Genomic DNA, 18,538 nt, shown 5'->3' with positions numbered 1-18,538 from the left:
CACCCTTTCTATTATCTAGAACTTCTGTATATTCTATTCTTATCCCATTAACAGCTACATCCTACATCCCTCTGCATCCTCTTTGTTCTCCATTAGAAACTGCAGACCTTACTGAAAATCTGTTTGTTATACTGAAGATATTATTTGAACTCATTGTTTATTATGACACTATTGGTCTAGGATTTTGTAGTGTCTGAACTGGGCACTGCTAATATTGATCTCCCCTTAAAGAAAAGGTTTTGGAAACCTATAGGGCCACTATAAGCCTATAGGGGGGAATCTGCAATACCCCAGAGCTGCACTGCTAGAGGGGAAGATACATGAACAACATGAAAAAACAAGGGAAGAAAATGATCCAAACAAATCTAGATTCTATATGAATAGAATCCAATGACAGTATGTTAGAAGAAATGTCAGAAAAGGACTTCAGATTATACATGATTCAGAAGATTTGCGAAGCAAAGATGAGTTAAGAGAGCAAATGCAGGCAATGAATGATAATACCAATAAGCAGTTGAAAGAGCAACTGCATGAAATAAAAGATCATTTCAACAAAGAGATGGAGATTCTCAAAAAAAAAAAAAAAAAACGGAAATCCTTGAAATGAAGGAAACAACAAACCAAATAAAAAAACTAAATGGAAAGCACCACGAAAAGACTAGACCACATGGAAGACAGAACCTCAGACAATGAAGACAAAATATTTAATCTTGAAAATAAAGTTTCCCAAACAGAGAAGATTGTAAGAAATCATGAACAGAATCTCCAAGAACTATGGGACATCATGAAAAGACCAAATTTAAGAATTATTGGGATGGAGGAAGGCACAGAGATACAAACCAAAGGAATGAACAACCTATTTAATGAAATAATATCAGAAAATTCCCCAAACCTGAAGAATGAAATGGAAAATCAAATACAAGAGGCTTACAGAACACCAAATGCACAGAATCACAACAGATCCACACCAAGGCACATTATAATGAAAATGCCTAACATTCAAAATAAAGATAGGATTTTGAAGGCCATGAGAGAAAAACATGAGATTACATATAGGGGGAGACCAATACAGATAGCAGCAGACTTCTCAACCCAGACTCTAAAAGCTAGAAGTAGCCTGGAAAAACATATTTCAAGCTCTGAAAGAACATGGTGCCAACGAAGAATCCTATACCCAGAAAAACTAACCTTCAGATTTGAAGATGAAATAAAATCCTTCCATGATAAACAAAAGTTTAAAAAATTTACAAATAGAAAGTGTGCACTACAGAATGTTCTCAACAAAATATTCCATGAGGAGGAAATGAAAAACAACAATGGAGGTCAGCAAAGGGAGGAAATACCTTGGAGAAAAACCCACTCAAAGGTGAAACCAAGCAAAGGTAAAAAACAAAAAATAAGCCCAAATGACTGGGAACACAAATCATATGTCAATAATAACCCTGAATGTTAATGGCCTAAACTCATCAATCAAAAGACATAGATTGGCAGAATGGATTAAAAAGAAAGACCCAACAATATGCTGCCTGCAAGAGACTCATCTCATAGAAAAAGACATCCACAGACTAAAGGTGAAAGGATGGGAAAAAACCTACCATGCTCATGGACTCAGTAAAAAAGCGGGGGTTTCCATCCTTATATCAGATAAAGTGGACTTCAAGCCAAAGTTAGTCAGAAGGGATAAAGAAGGACATTTCATACTGCTTAAGGGAATCATAAATCAGGAAGACATAATGATAGTTAATATTTATGCCCCAAACAATGATGCATCCCTGTACATCAAAAAAATCCTTCTCAAATTTCAGGAATCACATAGACCATAACACAATAATTCTGGATGACTTTAACACACCGCTGCCACCACTGGATAGATCTTCCAAACAAAAATCAAACAAAGAAACCATAGAACTCAATAACACAATCAATAACCTAGACTTAAGCGACATATATAGAATATTCCATCCATCAACGAGCAGATTCACTTTCTTCTCAGCAGCACGTGGAACCTTCCCGAAAATAGACCATATGTTATGCAACAAAGTAGCCCTTAGGAAATGCAAAAAAATAGAGATACTACCTGTGTTCTATCAGATCATAATGGACTGAGAGTAGAAAACAATGACAAAATAAAAACAGAAATTACTCCAACACCTGGAGACTAAATAATATGCTATTGAATGAAACATGGATAACAGAAAACATCAGGGAGGAGATTTAAAAAAATTCTTAGAGGTCAATGAGAACGATGATACAACATATCAAAATCTCTGGAACACTATGAAAGCAGTACTAAGAGGAAAATTCATTTCATGGAGCATATTTAAGAAAAGAATGAAAAGTCAACAACTAAATGACCTAACATTACAGCTCAAAGCCCTAGAAAACGAAGAACAGAACAATACCAAAAGTAGTAGAAGACAGGAAATAATTAAAATCAGAGCTGAAATCAATGAAATTGAAACAAAAGAAACTATTCAAAAAATTGACAAAACAAAAAGTTGGATCTTTTAAAAAGTAAACAAAATAGACAAACTCTTAGCCACACTAACAAAGAGGAGAGAGAAAACTCAAATTACTAAAATTTGTGATGAAAAAGGAAATGTCACGACAGACACCATTAAGATACAGAACATAATGAAGAGGTACTTTGAAAATCTGTATTCCAACAAAATAGAATCTACCAAAGACATTGACAAATTTCTAGAGACATATGCTCCTCCCATGCTGAACCAGGAGGACATACACGATTTAAACAGATCAATATCAAGCAATGAAATAGAAGAAGCCATTAAAAACCTACCATCCAAGAAAAGCCCAGGACCAGATGGATTCTCAGCCGAGTTCTACAAGACCTTCAAGGAAGAACTCATTCCAATACCTCTCAATGTATTCCAGGAAATAGAAAAGGAGGGTACCCTACCAAAGTCATTCTATGAAGCTAGTATCACCCTCATATCCAAACCAGGAAAAGACACATCAAGGAAAGAAAATTTTAGACCAATATCTTTGATGAATATAGATGCAGAGTACCTTAACAAAATATTGGCAAACCGTATCCAAGAACATATTAAGAAAATTGTACACCACAATCAAGTGGGGTTCATCCCTGGAATGCAAGGATGGTTTAACATCTGTAAATCAATAAATGTAATACATTATATCAATAGACTTAAGGATAAGAATCATATGGTTATTTCAATTGATGCAGAAAAAGTGTTCGACAAAATACAACACCCCTTCAGGCTCAAAACACTAGAAAAAATAGGGATAGCAGGAACATACCTGAACATTGTAAAGGCTATTTATGCTAAGCCCATGGCCAACATCATTATTAATGGAGAAAAACTGAAACCATTCCCTTTAAAAACAGGAACAAGACAGGGATGTCCTCTTTCACCACTTCTATTCAACATCGTTCTTGAAATACTAGCCAGAGCAATTAGGCAGACTAAAGAAATTAAAGGGATACAAATAGGAAAGAAGGAACTTAAGCTGTCACTATTTGCTGATGAGATGATTCTATATTTAGAGTATCCAAAAAACTCCTCCAGAAAACTTCTAGACCTCATCAATGAATTCAGCAAAATAGCAGGCTATAAAATCAACATACATAAATGTAAAGCATTTTTATATACAAGCGATGAAACATCTGAAAGGGAAATGAGGAAAACAACTCCATTTGCAATAGCCTCAACAAAAATAAAATGCCTGTGAATCAATCTAACCAAAGAGGTAAAAGATCTCTACAATGAAAACTACAAAACATTGAAGAAAGAAATTGAGGAAGGCCTTAGAAGATGGTAAGATCTCCCATCTTCTTGGATTGGCAGAATCAATATTGTCAAAATGGCCATACTACCAAAAGTGCTATACAGATTCAATGCAATTCCAATTAAAATCCCAATGATGTACCTTACAGAAATAGAGCAAGCAATCATGAAATTCATCTGGAAGAATAAGATACCCAGAATAGCTAAAGTAAGCCTTAGCAGGGAGAGTGAAACGGGGTATCACAATACCAGAACTTTAACTATAAACAAAGCAATAGTAACAAAAACAGCATGGTATTGATACCAAAATAGACAGGTAGATCAATGGAACAGAATAGAGGACATGGAAACAAACCCAAATAAATATAATTTTCTCATACTAAACAAAGGTGCCAAAAATATGCAATGGAGAAAAGATAGCCTCTTCAACGAATGGTGCTGGGAAAACTGGAAATCCATATACAGCAGAATGAAACTAAACCCCTATCTCTCACCCTGCACAAAACTCAACTCAAAATGGATCAAGGACCTTGGAATCAGACCAGAGACCCTTCATCTTATAGAAAAAAAAGTAGGTCCAAATCTTCAACATGTTGGCTTAGGATCAGACTTCCTTAACAGGACTCCCATAGCACAAGAAATAAAAGCAAGAATCAATAACTGGGATAGATTCAAACTAAAAAGCTTTCTCTCGGCAAAGGAAAGTATCAGCAATGTGAAGAGAGAACCTACGGAGTGGGAGAAAATCTTTGCCACTCATACTTCAGATAAAGCACTAATTTCCAGAATATATAAAGAACTCAAAAAACTCTACACCAAGAATACAAATAATCCAATCAACAAATGGGCTAAGGAAATGAACAGACACTTCCCAGAAGATCTACAAGCAATCAACAGATATATGAAAAAATGTTCACCATCTCTAGTAATAAGAGAAATGCAAATCAAAACTACCCTAAGATACCATTTCACCCCAATTAGTATGGTGATTATCAAAAATACAAGCAACAATAGGTGTTGGAGAGGATGTGGGGAAAAAGGTACACTCATACATTGCTGGTGGGGATGCAAATTAGTGCAGCCTCTCTGGAAAGCAGTGCAGAGATTCCTTAGAAAGTTTGGAATGGAACCACCATTTGACCCAGCTCTCCCACTCCTTGGCCTATACCAAAAGGACTTAAAATCAGTATACTACAGAGATACAGCCACATCAATGTTCATAGCTGCTCAATTCACCATAGCCAGACTTTGGAACAAACCTAGATGTCCTTCAGTTGATGAATGGATAAGGAAATTGTGACATATATATATATATATATATATATATATATATATATAATGGAATATTACTCAGCTATAAATAATAATAAAATTATGGCATATGTAGGCAAATGGATGAAATTGGAGAATATCATGCTAAGTGAGATAAGCCAATCTCAAAAAACCAAAGGATGAATGATCTTGTTGATAAGCGGATGATGACACATAATGGGGGATGGTAGGGGGGCAAGAATGGAGGAAGGAGGGACATTATAGAGCGAAAAGAGGGGTGGGAGGGGTGGGTGGGAAGGAAAAATAACAGAATGAATCAAACACCATTACCCTGTGTAGATATATGATTACACGAATGGCATGCCTTTATTTCATGTACAAACAGAAACAACATGTATCCCATTTGTTTACAATAAAAATAAGTTAAAAGCAAAAAAAAATCTCAAAGACATCAATAGGTTTCTGAAGACATACGAATTACCCCAACTGAACCAGGAGGACACACACAATTTCAGTAGTTCAATTTCAAGTAATGAAATAGAAGAAGTCATCAAAAGCCTACCAACAAAGAAGAGTCCGGGACCAGATGGGTTCTCAGCTGAGTTCTATAAAACCCTTAAAGAGCTCATTCCAATACTTCTCAAAGTATTTCATGAAATAGAAGAGGAGGTAACCCTCCCAAACTCATTTTATGAAGCCAATATCACCCTGATACCTAAACCAGACAGAGATACATCGAGGAAAGAAAATTTCAGACCAATATCTTTAATGAACATTGATGAAAAAATTCTCAACAAAATCTTAGCAAATTGCACACAGAAATATATTAAAAAGATAGTGCACCAGGATCAATCAGGTTTTATCCCAGAGATGCAAGGTTGGTTCAACATTCAGAAATCAATAAATGTAATCCATCAAATCAATAGACTTAAAGTCAAGAATCACATGTTTATTTTGATAGATGCAGAAAAAGCATTTGATAAAATACAGCATCCCTTCATGCTCAAAACTCTAGAAAAAATAGGGATAGTGGGAATATTCCTTAAAATTGTAAAGGCCATCTATGCTAAGCCCACAGCCAATATCATTCTAAATGGTGAAAAACTGAAAGCATTCCCCCTAAAAAATGGAACAAGTCAGGGATGCCCTCTTTCACCACTTCTATTCACCATTGTCCTTGAAACTCTAGCCAGAGCAATTAGACAGACCAAAGAAATTAAAGGGATACGGATAGGAAAAGAAGAACTCAAACTATTCCTATTTGCTGATGACATGATTATATATTTAGAGGAACCGGGAAATTCCACCAGAAAACTTTTAGAACCCATAAGTGAACTCAGTAAAGTAGCAGGATATTAGACAAACTTGAAGAATTTTTTAAAGATATAATGGAATTTAGGAAAAAATATTTAAAACACAAAATGGAAATCAACTTGATAAGCTATGCAATAATATAAGTTAACCAAATGAAATGAAGTGTAGTGTACTTTGCAAGGTTTTATAAAAGAACTATGTCAGGACACTGGTAATAATCCAGCTAAATTAATCTTTAGAACATCTATAATTTCAGTTCAGCACACATGAGCATAAAGAGCACAGGGCAATGTGATGTTTTTACATGGTCAACCATTCCATGTCATTTAAAGCAAAGATTGAGATCTTCCATTCAGATATTAAAATGAAGTTGGAGAATATGAATAAAATGATTCCCAATGAAAGACAAAAATGTTCTCTATCTTGAAAGAGGTGTGGATTACATGGATCAATTCATTTGTTAAAATGATACAGTTAAGTTTTGTGCCTTTCAATTTATGTAAACATCCTCCAGAAAAGGACAATACAAAAAGTAAATATTTGGTGGAGATAGAGACTGAAGAGAAAGTTACAGATGAGACAAGACAATGTTGTAAAACTGATGTTGTGTTTACTTTGTATATGTTGGACATTTTCCATAATAAAAATATTTTAAATAATTCTTTGTGAGAACATGTTTACGAAAGTAAAGTCAATTCAAAGTTACTTGAGCAAATCAAAAGAAGGCAAAAGAGACAAAATCAGAGAGGCATTCTCCTGCTTCTAATGTAATGAATTCACATTCTATAAGAAGGCAATTTCTTGACATACCCAACTGATATCTTTTTGGAAAATGTTCATATAGTTTCTTCTATCTCTCTGCCATAAGCTAGAAATGTCCTCAAGATATTTCACTGATATAAATTGAATTTGACACATACTGTACTATTGATGAAAGTTGCTTTTAAATGAGAAATAATTCAACAAACTATATTTGAGGATAAATGATGTGCTGCAATCAGAGTGAGTAAAGGACTTTGAAAAACACGGATGCTTGAATCTGAACTCAATTCCTACTCAGGAGGATGCATTTAAAAGTGAGCCATAAATTGCCTTGCTTCAGAGAATAAGCTAAATCCATTTAATATCATTATGATTGTTGGTTTTATCTCATCAGTTCCTTTTTATTTTTCATATTCTCAAGACTTAGTTCATTCTCAGTAAAATTTATTGAGTGAAACCTAGTCACATTGATATTCTCTGTCCTTCTGGCTTCATATATCTGATTTATCCATAAAACGACCTTAGCTTTTTTAGACTATTTTATTTTTCTTTATTTGTTTTACCAATTTGTTGAATTATTTTGAAAAAATATCTTCATTTTTAGTCTTGAATCATCTTGGCTCTTCTGTGAAGTAAATTTTTCTTGAACTCAGTAGATCTCACTCTAAATAAATATGAAATCCACCAGAAATAAATTATGCTTGGCATATTTCATGTTCTTATATTCGCACTTTATCCATGTTTTCAGGACATTTGGAGAAATGTTGCCTGTTGTGGTGGTGCATGTCTATAATCCCAGCAGCTAGGGTGATTGAGGCAGGAGGATTGAAAGTTCAAGGACAATCCAAGCCACTTAGTGAGATACTAAGTAACTTAGTGAGACCAATCTAGGGAGGTGGTGCAGAGGTTAAGCACTCCTGGGTTCAATCCCCAGTAGCAGAGAGAGAAGAGAGGAGATGAGAGGAAAGGGGAGGGAGAAACTTTTCAATTTATCTGAGCAGAAACTGGTGGGATAAAAATGAGTACAGTCACAATGTTCTATCATTGAATTCCATGGTTTCACTCACCTTTTCACATCAACTTATTTGACCTATATTTATAGGCTCTGGATAAGAAAATATGGTGAAGGTAGTTCTTGAATGTCTTTTTTTTATATTGCAACATATTCTTTGGACAAGGATATTTCTTGGATCTTTGCAACCAATATGAGAAGAATTTGAGAAAATGTTGGAATAAAATTCACAATCTTCTAAGAAGCTCAAGACAAGTAGAACTGATTGTTCCTACTTCCTTTCCTGAATCATTTAACTTGCCTTGATTCTTCTGTCATAAGTAACTCTTGGTTTCAACTTTCCTCCTAACAGCCTAATTGTTTTCTTTACTGTGCACACATCACCACATTACAAGTCTGTTGTTCATGCCATTTGAGTCATATAATTTAGAAAATTTGTTATTTTACCATTAGTGTTGCTAACCACCTTCTACATTTTGGATAGTTTGTTGATGAATTTATTGGGACAACTAAATAGTGTATCTCATGTACTGGGCATTGATTCAGTGATAAAGCCCTTGTCTAGCATGTAGAAAAGCCTAGGCTCAATCCCCAGCACTGCCAAAATTTTTAAAAATTTTTTAAAAGCCTCTTGTACTCGCAAATTTACATTGCTTATCAAAGATAAATTGTACTTCTAAAGAATTAAAGTTGACTATAGGACTTTGTAGCCTAAGAGAGTAATTCTTACACATTAATGTGCATGAGAATCACTTAAGGAGAAAGACCGAAGTGTAGATTCCTCTTAGAACCAAACAATTGATTGGAATATCTGAAGGCAGCCAAGGAACTGGGTTTAAAAACAAAAATCTTAAAACATGCATACAATCAAGCCTCCCAAACAATTCCTCATGCATGTGCTTCACACATTTGAGAAAGACTGATTCAACCTAAGCTCAGATTTCAGAAGCAGTGTTAACTTGAAAACACCTCATAAAATGAATAGCTTGACCGCATGGTGGCGGTGCAGGCTAAGAGAATGAATTAAAGCTCTGCAGATTTGGTGGAATCCCATTTCACTGAGAAACAGTGAAAATACAGAACACATTTACACCTAGAGCTAAGATAGATGTGATTAGTAAGGGAGTAGTAGCCAGATAAGCTGCAAGAAGGAATTAAAAAATCTGTATATAACAAAGGCACTTCAAAGGGTCTACGGTGGATCTGAAATTGGGAGCTGAAAAGGACTTTCCCCTCTGGAATCCGAATCAAGACACAGCAATGGAGATGGTGAAAACAAAAGTACAGCCCAAGAAAAGGCAAGTGGCTACCTTCATTATACTTATGCTTTTGTGGGAGGTGGGTTCAGAATCGCTTCTCTATTCCATAATGGAGGAGACAGAAAGTGGCACGTTTGTGGCTAACTTGACAAAGGACCTGGGACTTAGGGAGGGAGAATTGGCTGATCGGAGCGCCCAGGTTGTTTTCAAAGGAAGCAGGCAACATTTGCAGCTTGACTCACAGACCCATGATTTGCTGGTAAATGAAAAACTGGACCGGGAGGAGCTGTGTGGCTCCACTGAGCCATGTGTGCTACCTTTTCAGGTGTTACTGGAAAATCCCTTGCAGTTTTTTCAGGCTACCTTGCGAGTCAGAGATATAAATGACCATGCCCCAGAGTTTGCAGCCAGAAAAATGCTTCTGAAAATATCAGAAATTACTATGCCAGGAAAGATATTTCCTTTGAAAATGGCGCAGGATTTAGACGTTGGCAGCAATGGCCTTCAAAACTACACCATCAGCTCCAACCCTCACTTCCACGTCCTTACCAGCAATAGAAGCGATGGCAGAAAGTTCCCAGAGCTAGTGCTGGACAAAGCTTTGGATCGAGAGGAGCAGTCCCAATTCAGACTAACTCTTACCGCCCTGGATGGCGGGTCTCCGCAGCGATCAGGAACTTCAGAGATTCAAATCCTGGTTTTGGACATCAATGACAATATCCCTGAGTTTGCCCAAGAGCTCTATGAGGCACACATCTTTGAGAACCACCCCACTGGCTCACTGGTTATTACCGTCTCAGCTACAGATTTAGATGCAGGATCATTTGGGGAGGTATCTTACACCTTATTTCAAGACGATGAGATTAACGAAGCCTTTGAAATAAACTCAATAAACGGAGAGATTCGACTGAGAAAGACATTGGATTTTGAGGAATTTCAGTCTTATCATGTGGACATTGAGGCCACAGATGGTGGGGGCCTAACAGGAAAATGTTCTTTAATCGTTCAGGTCCTGGACGTGAATGACAATGCTCCTGAATTGACTATGTCCTCACTTAACAGCCCTGTAGCTGAAAACTTGCCAGGAATAATAGTGGCAGTTTTTAGTGTTTCAGATGCAGATTCTGGACGTAACCAAGAAGTTATTTGTTCCATAGATGACAATCTCCCCTTTCTTCTAAGACCTTCAGTGGAGAATTTCTATGCTCTGGTAACAGATGGAGCTCTGGACAGAGAAACCCAATCTGAGTACAACATCACCATCATGGTCACTGACTTGGGGACACCGAGGCTGAAAACCGAGCACAGCATAACCGTCCTGGTCTCCGACGTCAACGACAACGCCCCTGCCTTCTCGCAGACGTCCTACACGCTGTCGGTGCGCGAGAACAACAGCCCCGCCCTGCACATAGGCAGCGTCAGCGCCACAGACAGAGACTCAGGCAGCAACGCCCAGCTGACCTACTCGCTGCTGCCGCCCCAGGACCCGCACCTGCCCCTCGCCTCGCTGGTCTCCATCAACGCCGACAACGGCCAGCTGTTCGCGCTGAGGGCGCTGGACTTCGAGGCCCTGCAGGCGTTCGAGTTCCGCGTGGGCGCCACAGACCGAGGCTCGCCCGCGCTGAGCAGCCAGGCGCTGGTGCGCGTCGTGGTGCTGGACGACAACGACAACTCGCCCTTCGTGCTCTACCCGCTGCAGAACGCCTCTGCGCCCTGCACCGAGCTGGTGCCCAGGGCGGCAGAGCCGGGCTACCTGGTCACCAAGGTGGTGGCGGTGGACGGAGACTCGGGCCAGAACGCCTGGCTGTCATTCCAGCTGCTCAAGGCCACGGAGCCCGGGCTGTTTGGCGTGTGGGCGCACAATGGCGAGGTGCGCACCGCCAGGCTGCTGAGCGAGCGCGACGCGGCCAGGCACAGGCTGGTGGTGCTGGTCAAGGACAATGGCGAGCCGCCGCTGTCTGCCAGCGTCACGCTGCACGTGCTGCTGGTGGATGGCTTCTCGCAGCCCTACCTGCCGCTGCCGGAAGTGGCGCCCGAGCGCGCGCAGGCCGACTCGCTGACAGTCTACTTGGTCATCGCCCTGGCCTCGGTGTCGTCGCTCTTCCTCTTTTCCGTGCTGGTGTTTGTGGCGGTGAGGCTGTGCAGGAGGAGCAGGGCGGCGCCGCTGGGTGTGTGCTCTGTGCCTGAGGGCCACTTTCCTGGCCACCTGGTGGATGTCAGTGACACTGGCACCCTGTCCCAGAGTTACCAGTATGAGGTGTGTCTAGCAGGAGACTCTGGGTCTGGTGAGTTCAAATTCCTGAAGCCTATTATCCCCAACTTCCCTCTTTAGGGAACTGGGAGGGAAATCGAGGGAAGTCCCACCCTTTGGGATAGCTTCTTAGTCTGTGAAATATTGGATTATTGTACTAAACCCTACTTTTTATGTTTGCATCATGTTCTTTAATTTAATGTTATCGGTGCATGTTGTTGATTTTCCCTTTCTTACTTACTTTATAACTATTCTTTATGCTGAAATTCTGGGGAAAAAGTGAGATACTGGAGATATACCATATTTTATTTATGTGCTTCATCTTTTTTATTACTCTCACCTACTTTTGACAATTGAAATAAAAAGTAAGTTTTAATAATGAAAACATTTGAAATTATCCTTTCAAAAAACTATATTCCAAAATCTTTTCAATTGTATTTCTAAGAATTGGTTACAGTAATGTCTCTACTTTTAAAATTGTATTTGATATTATTTAATCTCTCAGAATAAGTCTCATTTTGAGATAACTCCACCAGTGTGTAACTCTAAATGTTAAGATAGATAAATGTGAAGGCAGCCACTCATAGTTAAATGCATATCAGTACACCATAATAATGCTTTCTTTGGGTATAGACTTTGCTGAACTGTCAACACATAAAATTACAATTTGGAAACCTCATATGATGGTCTTTTTTCATAACACCAAACTAATTATAAATGTTTAATAAACATTTGCTTAATGTTATTAAAATTCCAGTAATGAATGGCTTAAGAATTGATTAAAGGAATGCTCACATCCTTTTTAGATTAAAATATCCTTGCCAATGAGTGAAGTTTTAAATATTACTTATCTCCTCTTGATTACCAATTTCAAAGTTCAAAGGTACAGCTTTGTAAAATACAAATTATATGTTTAAACTTCTCTGTTTTTCAAGCTTTTGTATTTTATACTAGTCAAGACCTAAGTACTGTATTAGCAGTTGATTATTAGGGAACATCAAACTTTCTTTTCTAGTGCTGTGTAAACATCTTTTATCTCTATTAGCCACAAACACATTTATATTCACAGGTTAACCTAACATTTTCTCTTATTTCTATTGGTTTTTGATATTTTATGAAAATTTTCATTTCTATTTGCTATGAAAGGCAGGCAGGTCATATTAAAGTGACAAGTGAACCTTTTATTTTTATACTTAATTAAAATGAAAGTAAAACTCATTGTATTTTGTATCCAAATAAGTCAAATTTTTATGGATGATTGCCAATTGGTTTAATGAGTGTTGGGAACATTTACTATTTGAAATTTTCAGGTATTTACCCTGTCCTCTTTCAAATAGAATTATTTTTCTTTGAGAAGATTTGACTCTTTCACTATTGTCACTCATAAAACATGGCATTAGTTGGAGCTTTGTTGTTTTACTTTTTTAACTTTATTTTTTAAAGTTTATTCTTGCTTTATTTTATTTTGTGATTTTTATTTGCTTTTCTTAGATATACGTAGCAGTAGAGTGTATTTTGTTGTTTTTCAATTCCCAGGCCTCCATAGTCCAGAGAATGTACATTGTTATAGATCCCTGTCCAGTGCAGAAGGTCAAACCATTTCCCCAGAAAGTATACATTTAAAAATTTTTTTTCCTTATTGTCTTCTTCAAGTTTGTAGAAAAGACATTGTCTGAAGTCTGAGCTTATGCTGATTTCAAATAAAACAAGTGGGTATTTCCTCTTTCAGGATTGGGTACTGGGTACTACATTCAGTAGATTTATGAAGGAAAAAACCCCAGAAGCTATGTAAACATAGGACTGAGAAGAAAACACATTTTAATTGTTTCATGAGTTATAGTTACTTTGCAATTTAGGAATAGAAATCAGATTTTTAAAAAATAATTTTGTCTAATGAAATGAACAAATGTAATAGAAATAAACTCCCCAAGAGAGAAAACATTGTTTCATTTACTGTTGATCCTCAGAAGTTTAAAGATTGCCTGCACAGGTAAATATTTGTTAAATGAATTTACTGCAACAGAGTTTGTCTACTGGATTTGTACATTAATAAGGACTAGATATTACTTTTGTTTTCATAACTGTTAGCTACCTGAATAAGACTGCAAAGTGGGTTGAGGAAAGGGGAGTGTATAAACACTATGACCTATAATAAATGGTAGCTCTTGCACTGTACTTCGGAATTTAAAAAATTATGTGAACTTGTAAAGCTGAACGCTTGGTGGCGCTGCAGGCTAAGAGAGTGTAAAACTGCAGAGTCAGTGACTCCTTAAAAACTGAACAGTTTTCAGCATTTTAAAAAAGAAACTTGTAACATTACTGGGGATAGAATACTTCAAAGAAGCAGCTCCCCCATATCAACCAGTGTTTTTTTTTTTAAAGAATTAACTCAATATTATTAAACCTAGATAGTTGGGTTGGATTTAAATCAATTATTGTGAATAATATACTGCATCTTTTGGACTCGGAAGAACAATGGAGTCTCCGCTCCCCAGAGCAACGCAGAAAAGGCAAGTGACCATCCTTACTTTCTTATTTCTACTGTGGGAGGTGGGCAGTGTAACCGTTAAGTATTCCATTCTAGAAGAAAGAGACAGCGGTTCTTTTGTGTCCAACCTAGAAAATGATCTAGGGCTGGGCACAGGGGAGCTGGCCAAGAGGGGCGCCGGGATTCTTTCCAAAGGGAACAAACAGCACTTGCAGCTTGAACAAAAGAGTGGTAATTTGCTCCTAAAAGAAAAATTGGACCGAGAGGAGTTGTGTGGGAACACAGACCCATGTGTACTGCATTTCCAGGTGTTACTGAAAAACCCGGTGCAGTTTATTCAAGGTGAACTACAGCTCCAAGATGTAAATGACCATGCCCCAGAATTCTTGGGAAAGGAAATCCTTCTTAAAATCTCGGAAAGCAGCCATCCGGGAACTCTGTTTCCTTTGGAAATAGCTCAAGATTTGGATGTGGGTAGCAACACAGTTCAGAACTACCTAATTAGCAGCAACTCCCATTTCCACCTTCTCACTCGCAATCACAGCGACGGCAGGAAATATCCTGAGCTGGTGCTGGAAAAAGCCCTGGACCGAGAGGAGCGATCCGAGTTCAGGTTAACCCTTACAGCTCTGGATGGCGGGTCACCGCCCAGAACTGGGACTTGCCAGGTTCTCATCCTCGTTCTGGACATCAACGACAACACTCCAGAATTTACTCAAGGACTCTACCAGGTGCAGGTCCCAGAGAACAGCCCTGTAGGGTCCCTTGTAATCACTGTCACCGCTAGAGATTTAGATGCTGGGATCTATGGGCAGCTCTCCTACACATTTTTCCAATCCCCAAATCAAGTCATTCAGGCCTTCGAAATAAATAAAGCCTCAGGAGAAATCAGATTGAAAAAACTGTTAGATTTTGAAGAAATTGATACTTACCACCTGGAAATTGAGGCCTCAGATGGCGGGGGTCTTTCAGGAAAATGCACTGTAGTCATAAAAGTGATGGATGTAAATGACAATGCACCTGAGCTGACTATGTCATTACTGATCAGTGATATCCCAGAAAACTCCCCAGAAACTGTAGTCGCTATTTTCGGAATTTCAGATCCAGACTCCAAAGACAATGGAAAAATGATGTGTTCCATTCAAGACCATCTCCCCTTTCTTCTGAAACCCTCAGTAGAAAATTTCTACACTTTGGTCACAGAAGGAGCCCTAGACAGAGAAACCCGATCTGAGTACAACATCACCATCACGGTCACCGACTTGGGGACACCAAGGCTGAAAACCGAGCACAGCATAACCGTCCTGGTCTCCGACGTCAACGACAACGCCCCTGCCTTCTCGCAGACGTCCTACACGCTGTCGGTGCGCGAGAACAACAGCCCCGCCCTGCACATAGGCAGCGTCAGCGCCACAGACAGAGACTCAGGCAGCAACGCCCAGCTGACCTACTCGCTGCTGCCGCCCCACGACCCGCACCTGCCCCTCGCCTCGCTGGTCTCCATCAACGCCGACAACGGCCAGCTGTTCGCGCTGAGGGCGCTGGACTTCGAGGCCCTGCAGGCGTTCGAGTTCCGCGTGGGCGCCACAGACCGAGGCTCGCCCGCGCTGAGCAGCCAGGCGCTGGTGCGCGTCGTGGTGCTGGACGACAACGACAACTCGCCCTTCGTGCTCTACCCGCTGCAGAACGCATCTGCGCCCTGCACCGAGCTGGTGCCCAGGGCGGCAGAGCCGGGCTACCTGGTCACCAAGGTGGTGGCGGTGGACGGAGACTCGGGCCAGAACGCCTGGCTGTCATTCCAGCTGCTCAAGGCCACGGAGCCCGGGCTGTTTGGCGTGTGGGCGCACAATGGCGAGGTGCGCACCGCCAGGCTGCTGAGCGAGCGCGACGCGGCCAGGCACAGGCTGGTGGTGCTGGTCAAGGACAATGGCGAGCCGCCGCTGTCTGCCAGCGTCACGCTGCACGTGCTGCTGGTGGATGGCTTCTCGCAGCCCTACCTGCCGCTGCCGGAAGTGGCGCCCGAGCGCGCGCAGGCCGACTCGCTGACAGTCTACTTGGTCATCGCCCTGGCCTCGGTGTCGTCGCTCTTCCTCTTTTCCGTGCTGGTGTTTGTGGCGGTGAGGCTGTGCAGGAGGAGCAGGGCGGCGCCGCTGGGTGTGTGCTCTGTGCCTGAGGGTCACTTTCCTAGTCACCTGGTGGATGTCAGTGGCACTGGGACCCTCTCTCAGAATTATCGGTACGAAGTTTACCTGGCGGGAAGCGCTAAGACTAGCGAGTTCCAAATTCTTAAACCAATGCCCCCCAACTTATTGGGTGAAGGTGCTGATAAGAATACGGAAGATAACCGCAACATTAGGAATCATTTTGGGTCCAATTAGGAATGTGACTTTGACAACATGAGGTAAATCATTACATTCACTACTCTTGAAAACTTTTTACCCTTTCATTCATATAAAGAAGATACAACCATGTGGTAGTAATTATTGTCATATTTACAAGAATTCCAACCTATAGAAATATTTTTACATTGTTTCCATTTTTGAAATATCTCACATAATCAATATGGACACAATAGCAGAGAAATAAAGGTGGTGGTTTTTTTCTTTTGGTCACGTGTTTGCAAGTCAGATTTTTCAGGTTCATTGTTTTAGCTTGTTTGTCGATATTTTTATGATTAAGATACTCTTTTTTCAAACTTTCTGATTATCAGCATGCATTTTTGTAAATAGTCTGTTTTCAAAATAATTTTCATTTATGCAATAGATTTAAGTGACTTTATAAGCCATACCCCGAGTCAGTGACTAATATTTTAAATGTGCTGTTGGATTCAGTTTGCCAGTATTTTGATAGGGATTTTTCCATCTATGTTCATTAAGCATATTGCCTTCTATTTTCCTATTTTTCCTGTGTTCTTTTCCAGTTTTGGTATCAGAGTAATGCTGGTCTCATAGAATATGTTGGGAAGAATTCCTTTCTCTTCCATTTTTTGTGATCATTTTAAAAAGTTTGATATTGGTTTATTTTAATGTTTGGTGGAATTCAGCAGTGAAGATGTCTGGTTCTGGGCTTTTCTTTGATGGGAGAATGTTTATTACTGATTCAGTCTTATTAGTTGTTATGGGTCTGTTTGAATTTTCATTATTTTTCATGATTCAATCTGGGTAAGGTTTAGGTGTCCAGGAATTTTTCCATTTCTTTTAAATGATCAAATTTGTTGGCACATAACTAATCATAATACTCTCTAATGAACCTTTGTATTCTGTGGTATCAGTTGTAATGGTTCCTTTTTATCTCTGATTTTACGTGAGCCATCTATTTTTATTAATCTAGGTAAAGGTTTGTCAGCTTTATTTTTTTGAAGAACCAGCTCTTTCATTTCATTGATATTTGGTATTGATTTTTAGTATCTATTTTTTCCTTGGATTTTTATTTATTTTATTTTAGTTTATTTTATTTTATTTTTTTGTAATACTAGGGATAGAACCCAGGTTTGCTCTACTGCTGAGCTACAAACCCAGTCCTTTTTTAACATTTTGAGACAGGGTCTAAGATGCCAAGGCTGGCCTCAAATTTATATCCTCCTGCCTCAGCCTCCTAAGTAGCTGAGATTAAATGTGTGCATCACTCCACCCAGTTTAATTGCACTTTGATCTTTATTATTTCTTTGCTTATACTAATATTGGATTGGGTTTGATTGTTTTTCTAGTTCCTTAAAATACAACAGGTTGTTTATCTGAGATTGACCTACTTTTGCCATGTAGGTATTATTTCTGTAAACTTCCCTAAATATGGCTATTGCAGTATCCCATAGGTTTTGGTAGGTAGTATCTCCATTTTCATTGGTTTGAAAAAACTTTTAAGTTTCCATCTTGATTTCATCCTTGATCTGTTGATTAAATAGTAAGTTGTTTAATATTCATTTTTTCTTACATTCATTCTTATTATCTTTTGTATTTATTTTCCTTCATTCTAGAAGATATTCTCACTCATTTTTGCATGCGTCTAACTGAATTTTAAACTTTTGGTCAGTTTTACTTTATTTTTTTAATATTTTTTAGTTGGCAATGGATGTTTATTTATTTGTATGCAGTGCTGAGAATCAAACCCTGTGCCCTGCATATGCTAGGCAAGCACTCTGCCACTGAGTCACAGCCCCAGCCCCAGTTTTACTTTCAAAGAGCTACTTTTTGTTCAATGAATTTTTATTTTGACAGAAGCCTTTGGATTTAAATTCTTTGCTGAGTTATAATTCATATACCATAACAATAACCTTTAAAAATAGAATTTATTGGATTTTAGTTTATGCAAACTGGTGCAGAGATATTACCACTAATTTCAGAACATTTTCACTTCTCATCCCAAAAACCTAGTACCCGTTAGCAGACTTTCATAACCTTCTTCCTCTAACCC

At 38.9% G+C, this 18,538-nt stretch overlaps 1 protein-coding gene across 1 annotated transcript; it reads left to right on the top strand.

Annotated features, from left to right (window-relative positions):
- Positions 1 to 7,126: 7,126 nt before the first annotated feature.
- LOC306664316 (uncharacterized protein) lies at positions 7,127 to 16,892 on the top strand. The gene is given in 4 exon segments (XM_079145149.1): positions 7,127 to 11,718; positions 11,722 to 11,815; positions 14,098 to 14,104; positions 14,106 to 16,892. Coding segments are annotated over 4 exon segments (4,830 nt in total). The 5' UTR covers positions 7,127 to 9,390; the 3' UTR covers positions 16,507 to 16,892.
- Positions 16,893 to 18,538: the final 1,646 nt, after the last annotated feature.

The sequence above is a fragment of the Sciurus vulgaris genome (genome assembly GCF_902686455.1).
Source record: "Sciurus vulgaris genome assembly, chromosome: 6".
Classification (NCBI taxonomy): Eukaryota; Metazoa; Chordata; class Mammalia; order Rodentia; family Sciuridae; genus Sciurus; species Sciurus vulgaris.
This window is presented reverse-complemented; position numbering and strand designations above follow the sequence as displayed.